We start from the raw sequence: 24,411 nt of genomic DNA, 5'->3' as shown, positions 1-24,411 counted from the left end.
CACTTAACTGAAAACCACTGCAACTATGGTGAAATATAGCACACTTCTAATGATGTAAATGACCTCAAACTAATTAAAGTCTGAGCACAATGGAATATACTATTTTGGACAAACTAATGAAATTAGTTAATTCATTACAAATAAAACTCTAATGCAGATACAAATTTGTAAAGTAGCAAACTTCCTTGTTTTGATGCTACCTGTGATCTTAAAAGAAAATGAGGAGACAGTGTTTCAGCAGAAATCTATGAGCCCGTCAGGAATTCTTTGCTTGGCGAGTGGCATTCCTTGCCATCCCTAACCCCGGTGCCAGCAAGGTGGGAATCTGTGCTGAAATACTGAACAACGTCTTTGTTAACATCTCTTATCGTGGTTGATATAATCCACTTTTCCAAATCCAAGTTTCTGTGATAAGTAACTTGCTCTCACTTCCCTATCATTTTCACAGCAAGTGACTGCTTTTCAGAGCACTCTCCAAGGCTGTTGTTTGGTGGAGAACTGCCCAGGAACCCTTTGAAATGAAATAGTGCTCAAATTTATGACTTCAAATAGGGCAGTATGGAGAACCTCCAGCCTTAGACTACCCTCTTAATTAATATTACATGAACAGGGATTTGGGTGGTAAAAGTAGCTGAAGCTGTGAATAATAGGAAGGAAGCAGGATCTGATGGCTTAAGAAATGGCAGAACTCAGAATACTTGAAGAAATACAAGTTTCTGAGGGTTAATCAGACTTTTTGATGCTTCTTCTCACAGACGGTAACAGGGATTTCTTAGATACTGATGAGCTATTTAGTCATGTTACAAGTCTTGTAAATCAGTGTGTATTGAAAAGTCTCATCTTCATCTGAGGCTTTTAAAAATGAGATTGGAAGTGATGCATGTGAGTGGAGAAGCAAATAATTTGTTGGTATTGGTTTTTGGATGAGAGGCCGTGAAGAACATCAAAATGTTAATTGATTGAGAAAAGAAAAATCAACATTGGGAAAGAGCAAAAGGTAGACAGCAGAAGCAAGACTGAAAGGGCAACTGGAGATGAAAATAGCAATTGCTTTAATTGACGGGATGAACAGAATTTCTGGCTAGTTCTTGTTTTGCTTTAAATGGCTTGCTGTGACTCACGTAGTGGCAGAACATCAGAATAGGGTGTTTAAATGTCATGGTTTGATCAGAATCAAAATGTGTTTACATTGAAATGCAGAATATGCTGGGAAAGCTTCATTGCCATTACCATTTTCATTTTTAAGGTAATGTATTGCTTTTCAAAAGTTTGACTTACAGATATGTAAAGCTGACTCTGAGAAGAGCACAGTGGGAAAAGCTGATATTCTTTGTTCTGTCCAGGGGACAACCCTAACAGTTTTTATTCCTATTATTTAATAATTTTTTTTCTCTTCATAAACATTGATTTTCAGCAAACTATATTTCACCTGATTGCTTTCTCTGGTTCTGCAGATGTGGATGAATGTCAAGCTGGTGTACACCGTTGTGGCGAAGGGCAGATTTGTCATAATCTTCCTGGGGCTTATCGCTGTGACTGCAAGATGGGGTATCAGTACGATGCATTCAGCAGAAGCTGCATTGGTATGTAAGGCACAAGAGGAGATGAAATGACTGATTGATTGAGCCTTGGACCTCAAGGCAGTATTTAGCACCATTGTGGTGTGCAGTTATTAGTTCTGCAATGCAGTGCCTCAAAAGATAATGGAATCACCTCCAAAGCAGCCGTTGTTCGGTGTGACTGGCCATTTAGAGCTCTGCCACTCCATGCTGTGATTTCAGACCGGGTACCCTTGGTTTGGTTTAGCTGCAATTTATCAATTAAAGTCATCTGCAAAGTACTTTCCTGTGGGTTATGCTTCTGCTGCTGTAGAAATTTATCTGTCTGAAGATTTCACAAGTTTCTTCATAAGAGACTATGTATGATACAGCACTTTGTATTTTATCGCTACTGTACGCCAATTAGAGCGCAAAGTCAGACAGCATAAAACCTAAGGTTGCAGCATTTCATGCTCTGCAAATCAGTCTCTGACACCTTTTAAAATATCCTCCTGCATCCTGCTTGATGCTTTTGTTTCTAAGTTGATTGTATATTTGCTTGTTATGCTGGCAGATATAAATGAGTGCTGGAATTACCCTGGACGCCTGTGTCAGCACACGTGTGAGAACACCCCTGGGTCCTACCATTGCACTTGTTCTTCTGGTTTCCGCTTGTCTTATGATGGGAAGCATTGTGAAGGTACCAGACATTTTTTCCATGAAGAAGAAACTGCAGTGTGAATTAAGGGACTTTAGAGAAGGAGCTGAGGTGAAATATAAATACAGAAAACCCATGATTTATGTGTACTCAAATTTGCAGGTATTCAGTTGAATACTCAAACTGTCAAATGAGAGCTGACAAGTTTCTCCTCTTTCTTTCTTTCCCTCACATACTTTTTCCTTTCCTTCCAGATGAGAGAAAAGGAGAACATAACAAAGTTAAAACAGGAGGCTTTTAATTCAAATTTTAATAAAGATGAAACTTGGTGGTGACAAAACTTGAAAGAAATTATTTTGAATTAAATGGAAATTGTTTAAGTTCTCTGTGATTTTTTTAAGGCAATGATCACATATTTTTAATAATCCGTAATATATAAGGTCTGAAACAGGTATTTGTATGTGTATGTGTTTTCATTGGCATATATAGAAATGAAATTCAGGTGCAACAGACATCCTCATGCTTCTTGGCATTCTGCCTAGGGAGCAGAAACATGTTCTTGGGACAATTTAGTCCATCCTTATTCACTCTGACTAGAAGGATGTGGTAGCTGTTCTCAGGGGCAAGAAACAGTGGAAGATACTGTTCTGAGCTGCTGTGGCAATGTCTGTGGGTTTGTTTTTGGATACAGATGTGAATGAATGCGATACTAGTCCCTGCAGCCAGGAATGTGCCAATGTTTATGGTTCCTATCAGTGTTACTGCAGGCAAGGTTTCCAGCTAGCAGAAGATGGGCATTCTTGTAAAGGTAAGGCTGCTGCTTTGTCAGCTCAAGGTAAATATGTGTATACTCTTTAACGGTCAGGGCTGTCTAACTCTTTAACAGTAAGTGCTGTCTAACTCACAGCAGCACCTAATGCTGCAGGTGATACATAAGGGTGGTTGCAAGTTAACCCTGCTGCAGAAGCTGCAGAAGGTAACTACAGCTATTGGAAAATGCAGTTCATTTTCATGCCTCCTACCTGGGGCTAGAATACACTTGTGTGACTGCAGAACTGGCTAGGTTATCGTTTCATGGGTCTAGAGCTTATGATTGAAGAAATTAGAAGGGAAGATACATTTATCTCTATTGTATCAATTAAAGCCTCCACTCAGCCACAGTTGAGTGAAGGCTTGCTCTTTTGCTCGTGGCGGGTGAATGAGGAGTAGAGTGATCAGAACGGAGAAAGGAAGGGTTTTACCTCTTTTCTTGAAGTTACCGATACTGACATATTGGAGAGTCTCTATTTAAGAAAAGGTGAAGAAACCCACATTCCTCCGAGCACAAGGAAGCCCTCAAAGCAATTCTAGAAGAATTACAGAGGTACCAGAGAGAGTTTTTCCAACTCAGATGTGCCCTAGATTTGTTCTTTTCCATGAGTCCCAGCTACTTGCAACCAGTATGTTGGGGAGCAGTCTTGTGTTCAGCATTCCAGAAAGCACCACCAACAGTCCTAGAGCAATGTCAAACTTTTATGGTTGCATTCTCGTTTAAAAATATATTATAAATGCTTCAGATAAGAATCTCTTTGTGTTCTACAGCTTCCCTTTTCAGATTTCTGTTCTTTTTTTCATATGTTTGTAATTTTGGTTTTTTTCCCAGATATTGATGAGTGCACCCAGAGTGTAGGCATTCTTTGTACTTTCCGCTGCGTGAATGTTCCTGGTAGTTATCAGTGTGCTTGTCCTGAGCAGGGATATACCATGGCAGCAAATGGAAGAACCTGTCGAGGTAATGAGAAGTTTAGGAACTGAAAGGAGTATCTCATGAAGCTTTAATCCTTGGAATAATCTAATATATTATGGTTATTCAATCAAGTCTCCGTGTTTTATATTAGCCACTGTTAAAAAGCCAGTATTTGACAAAGTTGCCAAATACCGTTATCTGCAATATCAACTTTTTCCAGTGTTAGAAGAAAGTACTGTGGCAACTCAGCTGTCAATGTGAGCTAATTGTTTAAATGAGTTCCTAAGGGAGCCCACTTCATCATTCAAATTGGGGCACTTGATTACTTGCATGAGCTGTACGTGCACCTTGGCACAGCAGTAAGTGATCTGTTTTTTTAGAGGTGCCAGATGTAGAAATCTGTGGCTTCATTACAAGTTGCAGTTTCCTGCACAGAAAACTGGGAGAGTGGATGTAGGAGCTGCAATGGGAACTTGGACAACCAGAAGTCTGCCACCTAAGCTTAATTATGTTGGCGTTAGTAAATGTTAATGTAAATGACATGTATCTTCCACCTCCCCACACCCCCCCCCCCCCCCCCCCCGCCTCTTTTCTCCAGAATCATAGAAATGTCTTCTTGGTGTCTGGTGTTTTTCATCTGGTGCACAGCTGTCTGGTTTTGAAGTAAAAATCCCCCATTTCCAAAGGATGCACTGACTGTGTAATGATGATTGAAGATCTGATTACCTTTATGTACTCTACATGCATTCCTGCAGTCGGTTACACTAACTACCAGGCATTTCCTGCTCTTAGTTTTTCAGGAACCCTTCACATAACTTTTGGTTATGTATCTCCTATGCTTAAATTCTCTTCTCAGTGGTAACGACAGTGAATTTACACCGTGTAAATCATGAACAGCATGAGCATACTTGATCCTGACTTTGAAGCAGAGAAACGGACTAAATGACAAAACCTTTTGAGAAGATTTTAAAAGATTTTTTTTTAATGTGTTTTTAAGTATGGATGCAATTATATCCATGTGCATTTAAATTCGTACATAAAAGTCACCTTTAGAAAACTGCAGCTAAAACTCTCCTCAGGCTTTGGTGGTGTTTTTTTTTTTTCCTGCTAACTATGAGTGCTGGCATGTTAGTTGCCACCTCCGCCAGCAGTGAGATTTGAGCTGAGGACGTTAATAGCGTGAGTCACCGCATTAATCGGCCAGCGCAGCTCTCCTGAGCCGGAGGCACCTGGTGTGCTCCAGGCGCTGGAGGAAAAAGCTTTGCCCCACAGACCTATGGATCACACTTGCATTGTTTGTGTGGTGTGAAATCCTCTCTCCGCTCTCACCCTGTGCGGTGAGGCTTCCTCTTGTACAGACTAGCCCTGCTAAGCGAGCTGTACGGCAACACTTGGAAGAGCTTTTCAAAGTATCTATGCCGCCTGGTGCATGCACCCGCCTTCAAGGGCGAAGTTGGTCTGCTCGCAAAACTTAGCGCACGTGCGGCAGCTCTGTGCGTGGCTGGGTGAGCTGGCATTTAGTCAGGCGCTGGAAGTAAACCCTGGGTACGTGCTCTTTTTTTGAGCTCTGAAAGTTCATAGTTATATAAGTTTGGGCAGGCTTATATATTGAGGTCTCTCTGAAAACGTGGTCAGAGAAACTGTCTGAATTGATGTCGGCTGCGCTAAACTCAAGACAACTATATTGGTTTCCACTAGCTAAAGACCTGGCTCCAGTTGCTCGTCATCTGACCAGTTCTTAAGAGTTACTGGTGGTACGTTCTTTGTACCTTTTTTTTTTTTTTTTTTTTTTTTCCAAACAGATGAGTTGTATCTAGTGTAATAGCATCTCAACATATGGATCTTTTTGGAGAAACTGCCTATGGTATTTTGCAGCCCATCCAAACTGGTGAAGTGAGTGCTTTCGTGACAATGATTGCAATATGGAAGAAATTTTCTTTTCACCTAGGGGCACTTCTGAGAATCAGCAAGGGATTTAATTTACTTTGATTGTCTCCTACTTCCTATTGTATACTTTTCTTTGCAAGACTTTTAAACAAGTCAGTTCAGTGTATGAGATCAGTGTGCATCCCAGGGGAACAGAAGGAGCGGGAGGTTATAGTTTTCCTCTAAGAGTCTCTCTCCTCTGTGACAATTGGCAGAGCTGCAGAGCCCTACACAGTCCACATGGTTTGTCTGTTAGCATTTATTTCATTTTAAAGCCTCCGTGCGTTGTCTAGACATTTGGGAGTACACAATGTGACTGTGAGATCTTTGCCAATATTTTCTGCTCAAGCTGGATCCTTGTTATTGCATCTGGTTTTCAGCATTTTAAGGTCCGTGGCTTGGGCTTGTGCATATGTATTATTTAGGTAACCACATTTATGCCTAGGCCATAATGAGTCTTTGAGCTTTAAATGTTCTTTTTTGTCTTCTGCAACATTACTTCTCATTATGGAGAGATATTTATATTTAACTTAAATTTTCAAAAATGTGTGCCTTGTTCTAAAGTGTTATTCTTAAGTTCCCATATTTCATCATAGTCTGGGGGACCTTATATCTCCTGGATCATGCAGCTGTACAGCAGTGGTTACTTTGCTTTGTATTTGCCCCCTGCTTTAATCCAGAGCAACCTTCATGTATAGATAAGTTCTTCTGCTGACATAGCCCAGCTTTCTCAATTCTCAGAAAGTCAGTGAGAAGGTCCTGTTGGCTTTTAACATGGGTTGGTTACATTCTGAAGGGATTTGTTTATTCCTGAAGGATAGCTTTTGTCACAACAGGCTGTGAACGGCTAATATGTAGGCAGACGTAGGGTGTCCCTTCATCCATTCATTAGGTGTGTTTGCTCTGCAGAGGGGAAGGCCCCTCAGCAGACTGAGTGATGGGGGAATGTTTGTTTGCTCGGGTTATGTGGACATTTTACAGCGTTGTCCATGAAGAAGGGGCCATCGTGATCACGCACGTTATGCAGTGTATGAGCAATTTATCGCAGTGGCCACCTTTCATCAAGGGCTGTCCCTCGTACTCCAAGCGCTTGCATGCAGTGTCTACACCATGCACAAGTCCGTGCACGTGCTCTGCTGTTTGAAACCGGTTAGATGCTTCCCTCAGCTATTGAGCTTATCATGTGTGCACTGTGCTCATGTGCTGAACAGCATAGGAGCACTGCGCTTGTTTAAAAACACCTTGCATGACACAGGCTAGCTCTAAGCATGAAACTGTGGTTCAGGGAGTACTAGTGACCTGTGAAGCTGTAAAAATTGGCCCAGCACTATCAAGAAACTATTTAAAAACTATCTTCAGTCAGAACAGCTGGGGAAAGCTTACACAGCAGCTGCAAGGACAGACAGGTTGGCTGATGTGAGAAGTTTAGGGTTCCATTGCCTTAGACTACTGCTATCTAGTTATTTTATTCTGTTTCCTTTCAGTCTAGTTTATAGTATTGCTTACAACACATCTCTGACATCTCAGGAGCAAGGGAGAATATGACAACACAGGCGATTCTGTGTCGATCTTCAGGTTTGGTTTGAACTAAACAATTCATGTTTGGTTTTTATTGCAGAGGGAAGTGGCAAGACAGGAGGATCATGGGGTGTGAGAACTTTTTTTTTTCCTTCTCACGTTTATTCTCCACAAAGTTAAACCCTGTGTTGCATCAGGTGTGTTTGGAACGAGAATAGCTAGGTTCACAGGGGTGTGCCAATGCTTGCAAAGTACAGGTATAGAAACAAACTTCCCCCGCTGTAGGCAGCCAGCCCTGGCCATACGCTGGGTGGCTGCAAATGGCCACACTCTTTGCCAAGCAGGCTGGAAAGGATCACAAGCTGTTTGTAGGGAAGAGTGGGCTCCCTTGTTTATTGCACACACTGCCGAGCGGTAGTCATCTCTTATTAACTGATAATGTCAAGGAAGGAAATTTTTTTCCGCAGAAGACACATGAATTTTAGCAGAATTGGAATCAACATGATTTACCCTGTCACTCCAAACTCCAGCAAGTGTCTGTGTGCAGAGAGATGAACCTGACACACCTCACCTGAACGTGCATTTCACAGCCCAGGTGTTTCCTGCAGGGTTCTCGCAGTCCTAGTCTGCAAGCAGCAGGCACAGGTACTGAAGAGGTAACCCACAGCAACTGAGTGGTGAAGACCAGAGCCCTCAGCTTGCAGAGCCAAACTCGCAGACTCCTCTTGCTTCTCATGCACACAGAGTCCTGTAAGCTTATTACAGCCCGTGAATTGTGATTACTTCTTATTTTTGAACTTAGCATGTCTTTTTCCTTGTGTTTCTTCTTGTTAGATATCGATGAATGTGCAATAGGAACCCATAACTGTTCAGCCGCAGAGACTTGCTATAACATCCAGGGCAGCTTCCGCTGCCTGTCCTTCGAGTGCCCTTCCAACTACAGAAAAGTATCTGACATGTAAGTATTGCCATTGCAACAAAGCCAGCAGCCCAGTCCAGTGGCTGTGGATGTTACGTAGTGCTTTAGTTTGTGGCTGGGTCTAAGTGCTCAGAGCTCTAAGAAGATGCTTCAGCACCTGGAGCACATAGAGTTTCCCCATATAGAGTTTCTGTCTGGTTTTGCCTCTTCCATCTTCCAAGCCCTAAAGCCCCCGTTTGTCCTCCAACTGCTGCTCTAACAGCAGTCATCAGAGCTTGCAGCTCTACAAGGGCTTTGTTTATAATTAAGTTTTAAAAAAATAAGATCTCCTGTGCTGCTTATATCATCGCAGTAGCTGCCAGGCTGCTCAGTGCACCACTTTTACAGTGGTTTGGGGGCTCCCTGTTTAATATTCAGATTGCAGTTCCTCAGAGAGTGTTGAAATGTTGCAGGGGAGCAGGATAACGAGCTTGCCAGGCTACAGGCTTCTGGGAATGGCACACCCCCACAGCTTCCAGCTCCTCAGCAGCTGCGGCTCAGGAGCCCCAAAATCTCCCGAGCCATTTCCTGCCTCAACGGCTGCCAGTGCTTTGGGAAGCCATATTTAGCTGCTTATGACTTAAAACATACTTTTCCTGGTTTATAGAATTAAGCAGCTCTGCAAGTTGAGGAGCTTGTTTCCCATTCCCGTGTTTTAGCTACCTTTTTAAGTGTTTTTGTTCTTATTTTCTTGGAGCGCTGTCCCAGGCTTGTGCTGTCAGTGATGAATCACAGACTCCTCTTCCAAGTTCTGTGCTGCTTGCAGCATGACTCTGGCTCTTTCCTCATTGTGGAGCTTCCCAATACAGCTCCCCATGCCCATGATCTTTTTCTTACACTTTGGTACGCTGACAATTACATCATTTACAAATGCTTTATGGGCACTGTAAAAGCAGAACAAGGAGCTGGTAATTACACAGCTGAAGTCTGGGACTCCTGTTTGTCTAATAGTTTTGCAATACTCTGAAATACATGTATTTTTACCTGCTGTTACATGGACACTGATTGTGCTTCATTTCTTATCTCTTAGGAGGTGTGAACGAATCAGTTGTTTTAATTATCTGGACTGCCAAAATACCCCGGTGCGCATTACCTATTACCAGCTGAACTTCCAAACCAATATTGTGGTCCCAGCTCATATTTTCCGTATTGGACCATCGCCTGCCTATGCTGGAGACAACATTATCCTTACTATCAACAAGGGAAATGAAGAAAACTACTTCAGCACTCGAAGGCTGAACTCGTACACGGGCATTGTCTATCTTCAGCGACAAGTGAAAGAGCCTAAAGACTTTTTGTTAGATGTTGAAATGAAACTGTGGCGTCAGGGAACATACACTACTTTTCTTGCCAAAATTTACATTTTCATCACAGCTCATGCGTACTGAAGCATGTATTGACATTGGATTTTATTGGTGCTATGCTCTTTAACTGCTCTACCAAAGCTTAATACTGTTGAACTGGCATTTAACGTATCTAGCCTTCATATTATTTTTCTATCATTGCTTTAAACTTTTTTATTGGTTGTGTAAATTAAGTTAATTTTTATCTTTTTGTTTTGTTTTGTTTTCTTATGCAATTCTTTACATCATCATTTGACAATGAACGCAGGAAGGGTTAGAAAGGCAATACATACATTGTGTTAAATGCTGGAATCTTTTCTTAGAAATTATTTTTAGGTTTAGTCACATCTGCAGGGTATTGCACTAGAGAGGAAAGATGTTCACTTGTGAGTATTGGTTTTTGCCACTAAGGGAAAAAACCTTGAGCAATTTCTCTTTATTACACAAACTTATGGTTTGGCTTAGCCACTGACTTCACTGAGGTTTCTCTGTGTTGAGATGCTGTGTTGAAGGCCGTATGTGTACACTGACAATTAGCTTGCCTCATATTACCGGTTTATTTTCCTCCTTCCAACTTGCATAATATGTTGCCTAAAAATATATATGAATAAAAGAAAACTCCACCAGTGAAAAAGCCTATGAATGAGTCTTGCTTTAGTAGGACTACTCATATGCTAAATATTTGCAAGACAAAGGCCTTAAGAGAATGTCATGCTTTAGGGTAAAAGCTCAAATTGCCATTTTTAGTAGTTTTCTTCATAGGTGCTGGGATTCCTCTCTACACAGACTCTTTCTATTTAGGTAACTATACGTACAGACTAGATGCTTTATAATTCTTAATGGAATGTCCGAGAGGAAACATGGAAATAATGAAATAATTACTGCTCCTTATTTTAAAGCCCAAGGTGTGCCACTGAGGAATCACTTGCAATTCTAAATAAACAAAAAGGGGACTTGCTTCTCTTCTTCAGGAAGATTACTTCAGTTGGCGTTACTAAATGATGCAGAGGAAAATGCTAGTTAAATTGGCGGTTTGTATTATGCCATTTAGAAAATAGCACAACCAAAGTTTTGAGCTAGATTTCCTCTAGTTCTACAGGAAATTGGATGAGGTCCAAAGTTGAAGGCCAGATGTGGCAAAGCATAGTATAATCGAAGTATTTGTCAGAATTTAGAAATGAATATCAGAACTTCTTTATGGCTGTTTTCTTTTTTTTTTTTTTTTTCCCCTCAAAAAAAAAACCCCAAAATCTCCAGTGTTGGAATTTTCTGAGTTTCCTTTGTTCCAGCTATAATTATTCTGCAAAATGTTTTAAAGGAAAAACATAGCTACAATGTATTGATGTTTACTGCACTGCAGTTTAATAATCACAGAATCATAGAATACCAGGTTGGAAGGAACCTCAAGGATCATCTGGCCCACTGTTTCTTGGCAAAATAATAATCTGTTCTTTTCTGTAGTTGATCTTATTTTGACCAGTGTGTACACACAAAAAAAATGGAGAAATCAAATCTTATGGCTTCTTATGCCATAATCAACAATTTTATTATTCTGTAAAGTATTTGTTTGAACTGTATCTTAAAATCTTTTAAACACCACCTATATGGTGAGAAGGCAGATGTTCCATATTGACTATATCCCAAGGCCAATTTCTACCACTTCAAGTCACTTCTTTAATTTGGACTCTCTTATTGATAATAAAGTGCAAATCTTTCTGTATCTGATATCATAAAGACCCATTACCAGGGGAAAATTATGGCTATTACCCAGCTGTGAAATATGGGATATTTGTAAGCTTGCATACATCAAGCTTTTCTTTGTTTTTCTATAAAAATCATTTTGTAAAAGTGATCTTCTTCCATCCATCTTTTGTTTTCTGTAGTTAACAGTTTCATAAGCATTTAGCAGGGAAGTGCCAACTGAGAAACGCATGTTTATGCAATTTGTCATTTCAGTTAATGCATATCTTACAGCTACAGGCCTGGCAAGATGAAGAGGCAGCCGCAGCAACGAGTAGGAGAGCCCTTCAGATCCATTATGCAGGATACATGTTAAGTGGCGATACATTTCTCCATGCCCCAATGGGGCACATCAGGAGTCACCGAACCCCAGAGTTTTCCATCAGCATTAGTATTTGATTGAGTGTAAGTGATATTCAAGCCTCGACAGTCTTTCTTGTCAGAGAACAAATGGACAAGCCATTTGTTACTTGGAGACCTTTTGCTGACTAAAACCAGCCATAGTCAATCATATTAAGGATCTGGCAGTTTGTAACACTGACTTTTCATTTTCTAGACAGGTAATTGATGAAGAAAGTTTTAAGAAAGGCTTTGCATACTATTATAAGAAAAATGCTATGTTATAAAAAAACATGTCTTCATCAGCACTGTGTCCAGCAGGCATTCAAAAAGGTTAGAAATAGTTGCTCAGTGCAACTGGTCGAAGCCAAGGAAAGGTTTATGGTAGATAATTTCACATTCTTCTGTTCCCAGAATAACCAGAGGAATCTTTTACCTCTTACCATTCCAAAGTGTATACCCTGTCAGTTTCAGTAGGAGCTGCAGTGCAGGGACAGTTAGCACTGCACCCATTGCTTTTTCTTAGGACAGTGCTCATGACTGAATTTGAACAGACACGTCCACCAAAGACCCACTGACCGGTGAGGATGCGCTTTTGCTGTGTCGCAATGGCTTTGGACTGGAATTTTGGTCTCCTTCAACTGGCGTAGCTCCTAGAAGGCCCAGTTCCCATCTTCAGTAATGCTCCTTCTGCTTTATTTGGCTGGGTAACCTAGACAAAGAATGAGTGTGTGTATCCACATACACAAAAGAGGTCTGAGTGAAAAGAGCTCAGGCCTGGAATGTACCTTTATGACCTCTTATACTTGCTTAAAACAGCAATAGCTTTCCTGAATTCTCTCTTGAGCAGCCTTTTTTTTTTTTTCTTTCTCCATTTCTAACAAGTGAGTTAAGTAGCTTTTATTTATTCCCTTAGCTTCTTCATTCATGGCCATCCCCCACCCCTTGCCTGGTTGAGGTGAATTAAGAACAGCTACCCAAGAACTATGCAAGCTGATAAATTCATGAGGAAGACAACAGCTGCAAACCTAATAAAGAATTATAGCAGACTTGGGGCATATGATTATATGTGTGTTAAAACTCAGGTGATTAGTATGTTCCCAAAATTGGAAATGGCCTTTATGTGACCTGTCTGAACAATGCATGTTCTGCTTAGCTTTGCAGGTTACTTACTCCTGCCTCTATGAAATCTGACCTCTCTGTACTTGGCTGTTGTATTCCCTGGGAGATCCAGTGACCCCAGAGACAGAGGAAGATCAAATGTGTCATTGGAAGGAAGGAGGAGTGAAAAATCTGTGTTTGGTGGAAATTTGATGGGTCTATTACAGAATGAAACCAGGTTTTCTTTTGACTGGAATTTACATAACGTATAGTTGAAATAGCAGTAGATGGGTGAGAAGATGTTTTTACCTAGTGTTTTGAATTGTTTCCTTTCTGCACCAGGGAGGAAGTATTTTACAACCTCTTTGTATGTAAAAAATGCATGTACATGGATTACTGCAGGTGCTGAGTAGCCTATGCTAGCATTCCTCTGTGAGCCTGGTGTAGAGAAAAGGCATCAGAGTGCTCAGCTTGGGCCTTGCTCCTTCTCCTCACCCTGGAGGACCAGAGCGTGGCTCACCTGTCACAGAAGAGTAAACCGTTAACTGTAATTGGCCAAAATTCTTCTGTTACCTCCGAGATCCCACAAACAGAACTTAATTCACTTTTTTTTTTTCCCCTTCTCCTTTATATCAGTTATTCCTTAGTCTAGTGATTTAGGACAGAAGCAGATTTCAAACTTATGGATTTCATGGTTTGGATCATTTGCGGTTAAAGCTGTAATGAGGGACATACTACGATAATGGCTTTAACATCAGAGCCTAAAACATCCTCCTCTGCAAAGGTCCCATTCAAAATGCCTCTATCAGCACAGGTACTGGTGGTTCAGAGAGCAGGGGAAAAGCTGAGCCACCTCCTCCTCATCCCTTGGTGGGTTGCTCAAGGAGCTGCTCCATGGCAGACGCGCGTCACCAGGGAAAGCCGGCCAGAAGCCCCCCGGTGATGGGGAGCGCGCGCTGCGGCATGCTGCCCACCCACCGTGGGCTCTGTCTCAGCCCTGGGGAGCCGGGGGGCATCACGAAGCCAACGGGCTGCCTCCGTGTCTCCCAGCTGTGAGGGCTTTGCAGATGCTCAGCACCCAGCAGCGCTCAGCTTTTGGGTGGAGCGGGGCCCCTGGTGAGGGGCTAGTTCTTCTCTGCACCCACTGGTTTGCAGCTTGTGCTTGCGCCTGTGCTCGCTCACCCAGCCTTGGGGGCTGTAGTGCTCTGAAAAACGCTGCTCTTCGCAGTCCAGACAGAAGCAAGAGTGCTGAAAACTGCGTGCCTGAGATGGAAAGTCAAGGAGAACAATTAAATAAAATAACAAACATGAAGTAAGATTTTGCAGTTCTCTGGTACTGTGATAGGCGGTTATGGTGCTGAATTTGGGCTTTTCTGGGGTAAAGTCTTGAGTATGTGATTAAAACTGGTGTCCTTTGTGGGTGGGTAAGTTTTGTACTTGCCCTGCGACCTTTGCAAGGCGAGGAGTTGCTTTCATCTGGTTTGCAGGATGCAGGGAATCTGTTGGTTATTCTTTGTCTCCCTCCTTATTCTCTGTAGCTCATATGAGAGGCCCTGGCTGTTCTTCCCCATTCATTTTTCTTTTTTTTTTTCCTTCAGCTTCCCATTGCTCCCATCCATGCCAGGAGGAAAAGAAAGTTCCAGCCGGGGAGAATTAGGATTCTGGAGTAAAAATAGCCTTTGAGGTTAAATAAAAAGTATCTTTCCACTTTCAGTGTTCTCTGCATCACAGAGACATTTGTTTTGAAGTGGCTATTGAAAACCAGGATTTAATTATATCCAGTTTCAGTGATGTGAAACTGAAGTGACAAACTTGAGCCTTTTGTCTTCTAAAACACAATTCTTTCGCTTCAAGTTCTCTACAAATAGCACGCAATGCATAGGACTCTTCCAGAGCTTTGGAGCCCTTTAGATAAGCTTCACCCTTCCAGGGCTCCTGCCTGACGACCCCAGCCATGCCGCTGGAGGAGCTGGCTGGCCGCAGCAGGCCAGCTCGGTGTCACTCCTTGTCCTGAGGCTGCCCCGCAGGCTTTTCTACTTGCTGTTGGCAGCGTGGGAATCACAGAGCATCTCGGGTTGGAAGGGACCCGTAAGGATCATTGAGTCCAGCTCCCGAAGAAGACTGGTTTCTTCCAGCTGCACCCCAATGCAGGGGCTTGCTCGGCCCAGGGGGCTTTTCGGGGAGGACGGTGGCATTGACTTCCCGTGAGCGGAGGCTCCCATTGCAGCAGGGTTAAAGATTCTAACATCTGCTGTGAATTTTCTTTTTTTAGTTGGGGTTGGAGAGGAAGACGATGCAATTGTGGTGTCCTACATACTGTGGAGGGAGGGATGGGAGGAGATCCTTCGTTCATTAGTGAGTCTTCTGTGTAGTAGCCAAGAATTGTGCTAACTGCATAAATTCACAGCAGGATGTTTTAATTGCTTGGAGCTTGGGGTGGTGTGATGGTGGACTGGAAGAACTGAACTGGTGGTGCGGGGCTTGGGGGAGCTGCTGTGGCAAAAAGGGCAGTCTGGTCTAACAGACCGAGACCAGCCCAATGGGAAGGCAACCCCGGGTTCACTCCAGGTAAAGAATTGGTCTCAGGTGAGATGATGCCTTTTATGTACAAGTGATCTAGCGCTAGGTTAGTCAACATATAACGTATGAGAAGGCAGATGGAAACTAGTTCTGTCCAGGGTTCCTGGAGATTTGTTTCAGTGGTAATAGTCTATAGCTAAAGCATTAAATCAAATCTCACTGAGAAATACCAAGTTTCTGAAGAGAAATGCTATGGAAAGGGCCATCTGAAGGAGTTAAACAAATTGTTCCCAACAGAACAAGTGATGAATGCTATCCTTGGGAAGGGGAGAATGGGGCACGAGGGGAGGGGGAGATCTAAAATCTAATTTTATTTTGGAATAATAGCAAAATGTGCAGAGTACTAAACTCTCCTCTGTGCCACCATTTCTAGAAACTAATTACAAAGCGTGTTAGTAACAATAGCTGATCCAATTTAGGGAAAATACATCCAAAGTAGAGACATAAATGACCTGAGAGAATGGGAGGGTGGTGGTGCCTTTCTCTGTGTTGATGAAGGTGCCTTACAGCAACACAGTCTCCACTGGGCTACAGTCCAGAGAGGGTTTTTGACTCACTGTGATTACAGAATTACTGGTTGCAGCCAGATGCACCGTAAAAGAGGATAGATCCTCGCCAGCATTGATGGCCAGGAGAAAAATGTACATGGAATACTTCCAGTATGGGAAAAAGACTGATAATCTTCAATGAAGTACATTTGAAGTGGAGCATTGCCATTTTTGGAGTTTGAATAAATTATGTCAACTAGTGATACAGGACTGTTAAACACAAAGTGACCTTTTGAAGGTAACATACCATGATGAAAAGTTTGGGGTTTGTTGGTGGTAACAAAGCAAATGATCTGACCAAGGGCTGAAGATCATAGTAGCGAGAAGACCTTAGTGCGGCTGGGAGACTGAACAGGCCGTTCCCCACATCTAACTGGCTGGAATACCAAATGGACACAGCTCACACAACCTTGAAAGTGGAGGAGGTGCCCGCTGACCTCCTACCGTTGGGATGGTAAAGCCCAGCTCCCAAACTCATCTCAGGGTAGATGAGAAGATGCCTTCTTATGCTGGTATTGGAAATTTGGGGAGTGTCCTGTAGCTAAGATGTACTATGCTGGTGCTGCAGCCATTGAAACATAAAATTATAATTTTCTTCTTTTATGGATGTTCTTCACAGTAGTTCTGTAAGAGTAATCCCAGTTAATCTGACCTTTTGCAGAGGCCTATTATAGTTATCCTGTTATCTTTCAGTTGCACCTTGGAGAAATAGCTTTCACATTGACCAGGAATATTTCAGACAGAGTTTCAGGTTGACTAATGTAATTCTGGAGTAATGATACAGTGTAGCCTAGAATTGCTGCTATGAGCACGGGAAGGACTGTGCCTAGTAATTAGTGTTATCACCAGCTACATGTCATAATAACTGAACTCCGCATTGTAAGTATTGGTCTAACTTAGATTTAGGGCAAGTATGCAATATTATGCCAATGTATTGTAATGCTTAACCGGATGTAAATGGATATGAAGGTGCTGTGGTATTGACAAGAGCAAAAGATAGTCCTGTAATGACTCACGCTTGATTATCACTGGAGTTGGGAGGGCACAAGTGCGGTGTTTAGTCACAAAGTTTAGGGATTCCCAAAGTCAGCATAACCCTTATTACAGTCTCAGACCAGGGGAGTCTGTAAGAGGAGATGCAGCTGTTTGTAAACTTTTCCAGAGCAGACACTCTCCTGTATTTTCCTGTATATTAGACAATGCTGCTCTGAACGGTTGCTCTACAGTTTATGTAGGCAAGAGTCTGCACTCTCCATTTATACAAAAGTAGCAGTTATTGATGCAAGTAATCCCATTAACTGGGAAGGCTTGAGTACTTGACTGGGATTTGGAAGAGCTGGACTCTGTTCTGGGCTCTATCCAAATGGAAAACTGGGTGTGAAGCAGTTGTGATGCACGTGGTTACAACCCCTATGCGTCCTTGCTTCACCCCGTAAGAGTATTTGTGGTCATATTTCTATTGTTACCATGGTAAAGGCTGGAATAAATCCTACTGAGTGGTTGTTCCCTGTCACCTGAGGATCTCCTGTACCAGACACCAGAAATGGTGCTGGTGGCTGGAGGGGCTGAGGCAGAGTGTGGTCTGAGGTGTCACAAACGTACAGCTGTTGTGGGCCGTGCCGTGTACCACAGCTGCTAACTCAGGTAGCGCTAAAAGAAAAAAACAACCCAACCTCAATAACCTTGAAAATAATGATTTCCCATGAAAAATACTTAATTTAAAACTGCAGTTTTCTACAGTTTCCCAACAGCTGTTGATGCAGAGCTCCACTGAAGTGAATGGGAGAGGTGAAGTGAAGACACAGCTTTAATCATAATTTTTGTCTGGGGAGATGTCCTGGTTTCAGCTGGGATAGAGTTAACCGTCTTCCTAGTAGCTGGTACAGTGCTGTGTTTTGAGTTCAGTATGAGAAGAATGTTGATAACACTGATGTTTTCAGTTGTTGCTCAGTATTGTTGAGACTAAAGTCAAGGATTTTTCAGCTTCTTATGCCCAGCCATCGAGAAAGCTGGAGGGGCACAAGAAGTCAGCACAGGACACAGCTAGAGCACCTGACCCAAACTGGCCAACAGTGTATTCCATACCATGGGACGTCCCATCTAGTTTAGGAACTGGGTGTGGGGGCAGGGAATCGCCGCTCGGGGACTGGCGGGGTGTCGGTCGGCGGGTGGTGAGCAACTGCCCTGCGCATCATTTGTACATTCCAATCCTTTTATTACTGCTGTTGTCATTTTATTAGTGTTATCATTATCATAATTAGTTTCTTCTTTTCTGTTCTATTAAACCGTTCTTATCTCAACCCAGGGGTTTTACTTCTTTTCCCAATTTTCTCCCCCATCCCACTGGATGGGGGGGAGAGAGTGAGCGGCTGCGTGGTGCTTAGTTGCTGGCTGGGGTTTAACCACTACAGGAGAGGAAGAAAGACAGATATGATGCTTGTAATGTTGCCTGAATCATGCCTGGATGACTCTGACATACATAATAATGAAGGCAGATAACAATATGATGGCTCCATATAGGTACCTGTACTATAGTTCAAAGAATGTCTTTTTGGCTTGTAAATCAAGCGATCAGAAGAGGGTGAAGGCCAGGCCTCCAGTTTGGAAGGACACTCAAAAAATAACACAGTATTAGAGCTGCCAGGCTGTGCACTGCGAGACTTCCCCGTCCTTCCACCAGTCCCGCACCTGTACGCAGATGGTGTGGGGGCAGTTTGGTTGGCGGCGGTGGGGCTTTGGGGGTTTTTTCTGTGTGCTCAGTGATCTGGACTGGGGAGCGTCCAGAGGAGGAGGTAGTGGGTGTTCGCATCTCTTGCATGGGTACGTGGTGCAGGTCGTCTGCATGTCACTTTGGTGGAGGCTGAGTCCTCTGGCGTGTGGTGCCGAGTTGCTTTTTACAGGTAGTATTTACCAGCCCAGGACTGCAAAAGCCCCGTCAGCCCCGCTTCACAACTTTCCCATCCTTAGAAATCCCTGGACTTCTCCGTGTATTTGGTAACTTTGGTACCTTTAACCCAGCAACAATCTTCGTCTCTTCCTTTTATGCATTCCACTTGTAGCCTCTCCTCTTCTGTAGTTGCCTCCTGTGGGTTGTGTTGCTTTTACCCCGTTGCCAGGAGGTTTATGTTTCATCACTTCTCTCCCTTTTAAAAGGGCACAGGTCAAAAAGAGAAACATCCAAAAGTCCATCAACCCTTTTCCATTGATGCCTTAGAGACTGCACCAGTGTTAGCAGCTGACGAATCCGCTGGCAGTACCACTGAGCTGCCAGTCCAGAATCTGAAGAATAATATTATTCTAAATTACACTACGGCTTTAAACTGTGCAGTGTTGCACGTTTGGAAGGCAGCTGTTCTGTGTACTTCTGGGACTTCGCAGAGTGCGTTGTTGAATGCACACCCTGGGAAATCACTAATAAAAGATGATTTATATTTTCCCAAATTCCACTGATTTTTTTAAATTTATTTTTTTTTAAGGCATTATGTTTCCTTCTTTCTTGGAGTGCTTTTATAGAAGAAATCAAATGTAGAGTTTAATGTTAAATATTTTTTCCCGCATGTTCTTCGTGTAAATTTGTTTTGAGAGGGTATTGGATTTTTCAGTTTATGTCCTTAAGCATCATCTTCAGTGTGGGTTGACATAAGAAACAGCTTGGAGCAGAGCAGTGGGCATTGCCGTGGCAGCGTCTGGCCTGACCCACAGTTGGTGTTCAAGTAGTCGAGTTGGTTTTGGGCTGACGACCTGCTTCATTTTATTCTGTTTTTTTTAGTGGTGGTATAGCTGACTGTCTAGAACAGTGTAAGTGGGTACGTTCATGGGAAGCAGTAGTATAGTAATAGTTGGTTCATAAGCTGGTCACAAAAACTAAAGGTATGGCGGGGGGATTTCTTTTCTTTCATGCGCTGGCACTGGAAGACTTTGAAAAACAGAGTCTAAGACCAGTTGTTACCTGCAGTCAGTATTTTCTCAAACCTGCCACTTGGCACTGGGTTTCTTTTGTTTTTTTTTCTCCTTCGTTACAATAACTAGATTACTTCGTAGATCGCTATATTCCCCTGTCCAGGCGGGGCTAGCCATTTTCAAATGCAAATCAAGGTGTTTCATTATCTCCATTGTATGCTACAGCTTCCTCTCATTTTCTTTTAACACTGATCTAATTAGTTAATAAAATAATAGTTTCTCCCCTACCTCCTCCTACCTTTTTCCCCCCTCATTTCTTATCTTAGCCATTGAAGAAATATTTTCTCTGTTTTCATAGAAAGTAATGCATTTACACTTGCCACAGTAGTTCGAAGATAACAAGAATATACTTTTTTTATGCTGGTAATTACTTTTCTTGGCCATTAGTTGATCGAAGTGGAGGCAATAGACTAGGGCAGTCAGACTAAATAATAGATGTTTGGAGTAGAACCAGGACTAGAGCTTTCTTGGGGTTTTTGTTTTGTTTTCAAAGTGCTAATTTATTCATTCTCTGCATACAGATGTCTTGCTGGTGAATACACGTGTAGTAACTGTGAAGGTAGTCAGATAGCTCCTCCGTGGTGTAAAAAAAGCCTTAGCCACATCAGCCTGTGCAGATGTGCTGCTGTCTACCCGTGTCCTGTTGGAACCACGTTGTTTCTCCAAACTCTAAATTGAGGTTTTTGGCCACACTGCTATCTGAAGGAGCATGCAACTGTAATGCAGGTTTGTCTCGCAAGCTGAAACATTTTTTTCTAACTATGAATACCTTTTTTACCTATCCTGCAAACTATGCAGGCTGTAATGAAAAATTGAGGAGCAGGGGTTTTGGTGTTTGGTTGGGTTTTTTGATTGGTTTTTGCTTGGGTTTTTTTGTTGTTTTTTTTTGAAGGTGAAAGTTAAGATCATTCTTCTATGTTTTCTGGCATTGTTCTTGTTTGAAAAGCTTGTATGGAAGGTGAAACTGAAACTTTGTGTTAGCATAAACATTTAAAGGTCTTTCATCATATCTGTTACACTTACAATGTACTTCATCATCATTGCTCTATAATGAGATTTTGCTGGTACTGGCTAGACAGACAGTCATAAGTTCACTCTGTTGCTTCATTTGGTTTTTTTGTGTGTATTTCCCCCCTCCCCGTGTCCGTCTCCATGAGTTTTGGCGGATTTGCTTGGCTCCAAGAGTGCCGAGACAAACCAGTTTCTAGATTTCTCCTTATTTGGAGCAAGTGCCCTTATCGCTGTTGCCAAGAATATCCTGCGCTGTGTGGCAAAGGTCCAGGAGCTCACTGCAATCACTTGGAGGGTTGAAGTTCCCAGAGAAAGTTTGGGCTGGGATGATTAGTACAGCAGTACACCCTCTGACCGAAGGTGTTCAATAGCGTATGTGCAGTGCAGACTTTTTCCTTGTCATTTCATAAACACCATTTTCACAGAAATTCTGGCGTCTGATAATCCTCACATTTTAATTTCATGCTGAGATGAAAGATAACTTTTTATCTGAAACAAAGCTTGGGTGTTTTGGTAGAAGCCTCCTTGTTTACTTGAGTGGCATGTAATCATCTCAAGATCCATAATACATGTAAAGACTCCCAGAAATGTGGGAGATGCTCTGATTTTCTCTTTCTTTCTTGGAATAGTGTTCTGGAATAGACTAAAAAAGGATTTTTATGAGCTTCCTGGGAAAATTACTACTGTCCTTCATTCTTGTACTGAAGGGCCATCTTAGAAACAATGAACAACTACTCAACTCAGAACAAAAGGGGGGAAGTGCCTGAAAGTATGAATATATTAATATATATTTATTGGAAGAGAAGGCGACATTAAATAGTCTTAATGATTCAAGACGCCACAATGTTTTCCTTTGAGTATCGAGGAAGTTAGTTTTGATGACCTGATTCAATTTCAGTTGTGATTATTATAATTCTCTATACCTGCCTGTGTTCTTTGGGGTGTTGCGGTACAGTTTTGCTGTGGCCTGAACAACAGTTATATGTTCCCCTGCAAGAGGCAGCAGGGGTTCGGAGTCTGACAGTCATCGCTGAGTACATGTCTGTGATCTGCATTTGCATGTATGAACAAGAATATCCCTCTGTGAGCATCCTGGGAAAGCAGAGGGACAAACTCATTTCTGATACAATACTGGTGAAGTCAACAGACTTGTGACGGGGATGAAATCAATGCAGTGTTTCTACTTTAAAAAGAGGAAAGGCAGAAACACCTGGGAATAGGTTGGATCGCTGAGCACTCTTGACCTTGGCTTTCTTTGGTGCATGGAAGAATGGCAGAGGAAAAAATTGCTCCCTGGGATGGTTTACCTGAACATTATCAGTTTGCCAGAGAGGACCATCATAAAGGACTAAATGGAAGAATTGCATAAGAAGGAAGATTAATAGGGCGTGTTACCCATGGAAAAATTAAGACTTTCTTTTAAGTGCAATTGGTAAAAGCAATGACTGAAGTAGTTGCAGTTATTCCAGCCATGCCGTCAGCTAATGATCAGCTAGCAGGCATAATAAATGTTTAAAACTAGCCTTAACAGCATAAAATTTTAAGGACCCTAAAACAATAAACTGGATGGTTCATAACCTACTTTTAATTAGTACCAGTCAGGGAAGTAGCACACCTCCAGGCATTTCCATTCATTCTACCATGCCCACATTTTCTCAGACATAGAGAGGAGAAATGCACATCGATAAAGCCATGGACAGAAGGCATGAGCTGTTCACCACGCAGTGAGCACCAGCTCCTTGCGCGGTGGCGTACACATTGGAGACTGAACGCTGGGACAGACATGCTTTTGGAGGCTTTCCACTGTGAAGAGTTGGAAAGCACCATTTTAGGACATCACTGCCAGGAATTACATCCCTCAAACCATAAGTGCTGAGGTTTACCATGGTTCAGTGGATGCAGTTTAGTTCTGGGTTCTTGGCAAGATTAGCCTATAGACTTGCATGAAGTCATTGCAGTATGGCATGTGGCTGGCTTAAAAAATGGAGCAAAGCAAAACTCCCCCTTGCTGAAAGCTGGCAGGAACAGAAGGGAGGAATATTTTTGTCTATATGAGCGCAAGGCTTTGACGGGGGAGCTAGCTGGCTTCACTGGTTTATAACAGACTGACATAATGTTGAAGAAAGGAGCCAGAAGAGTGGGTGGATTTCTTGCTGGCGCTCCTGAGTACACAAGCATGGCTGGCATTTGTAATAAGAGTGCACCGTGTGAGTGGGCTGCTAAAGACTGGGCTGCCCCAGGTAGCAGCCATGGCCAGGAGACTGCACCTTTTCCATCTGTGCCCAGCAGAAGGATTGTGATCGTCCATGGGAGTGCAGGCGTCTCTGCGTTTGTCTGTGACCTCGTCCCCTTATGTTTGGATGGTGGCACTGCCTGTATGCTGCTGAGATGGAGGCCAGCCCAGGACATGCCAGCTGAGTTCTTGGACCTCATTTTCATTAATGCCAAGGCTACCATGCACAACCTTAGCAGCATATAAATGAATTTCAGTGCATATAAATTGTACCTATCTTCACTGTAAAGCCACCTTACCCTGGCGGTATGATGCAAAATGGTTTGAGTGTAAAAGGTGCCTTGTTGGCCAAAAGGCCTCTCCTCACTTCTGCCCTCTGTAAAAACATGGTGGGACTTTACCCAAACAAGCTGTTTTGGCTTTGGCCCTTCATGGGAATGCCCTGTCCAAAGGACAGAGACCAGCTGTGGTATGGGCACCTCCTTGGGAAGAGACCAAGGTATAATTTCCCATACTGCCATGGATTTGATGTGACTGGGCAAATCAGCTAAACTCCCTCTACGTTGCTTTCTTCTCCAAAATGGGAAATATACTGCCCCTTAACCCATGTTGCATGAACACAAAAGACTTTTTTTTTTTTTTTTTTTTTTTTTTTTTTTAGTTCTAATAAAAATAAATGCTACCTTAGCATCTAAAATATGAGTTTAGGGTATTTCCTGTTTGCTTTATTTTTTCTTATTTCTTTTGGGAAGACCTGAAACTAATTTTTCTACACCCACCAACTCTTTACCTCTTAAATCTTTTTTTTTTTTTTTTTTTTTTTAGTAAAAGATTTTTCTTAAGGATTTTAGACTGATTTTACTGTACACATATTGCACTGAAACAACTGGTAACTTTTTCTTGAGCCTACTCTGAGAGCTGGGTCCTACAAATAGAATTTCGTGTGGCAAGTATGTAATACCCATGCTCTGTGGTCTCTGCCATGAGTTTTAGGAATGGAAATGAGGTTAATGTTCATCTAAAAGCCATAATTTATTTGGAAACTCTTATCTATAGAAGTGTACTTTTCCCATGTTGGTGTGGGAAGGGTGAGAAGCAGTGATGGACAGCAGCTTCATCTCTGGGAACAGATGGAAGGTGCAAAGCAGACATCTTCAAGAAGAGCTGACATTTTAAGCACTATAAAGTCTGCAGGGAGAGATAATATCATTCCTGAGATATAATGATATAAC

General features: G+C 42.4%; 1 protein-coding gene across 2 annotated transcripts in view; it reads left to right on the top strand.

Annotated features, from left to right (window-relative positions):
* FBLN2 (fibulin 2) overlaps positions 1-10,890 on the top strand; it is a 109,252-nt gene extending 98,362 nt beyond the window's left edge. For both annotated transcript variants that reach the window (XM_049826937.1, XM_049826938.1), the window contains exons 12-17: positions 1,455-1,583; positions 2,113-2,238; positions 2,888-3,004; positions 3,839-3,967; positions 8,201-8,324; positions 9,355-10,890. In XM_049826937.1, coding sequence (XP_049682894.1) covers positions 1,455-1,583; positions 2,113-2,238; positions 2,888-3,004; positions 3,839-3,967; positions 8,201-8,324; positions 9,355-9,712 — 983 coding nt within the window. In that variant the 3' untranslated portion in view covers positions 9,713-10,890. The remainder of the gene's footprint in view (positions 1-1,454; positions 1,584-2,112; positions 2,239-2,887; positions 3,005-3,838; positions 3,968-8,200; positions 8,325-9,354) is intronic.
* The last annotated feature ends 13,521 nt before the right edge of the window (positions 10,891-24,411 follow it).

Source organism: Accipiter gentilis, chromosome 23 (genome assembly GCF_929443795.1).
Source record: "Accipiter gentilis chromosome 23, bAccGen1.1, whole genome shotgun sequence".
Taxonomy (NCBI): Eukaryota; Metazoa; Chordata; class Aves; order Accipitriformes; family Accipitridae; genus Astur; species Astur gentilis.
The sequence above is the reverse complement of the archived record's forward strand: the minus strand, read 5'-3'. Positions and strand labels throughout refer to the sequence as shown.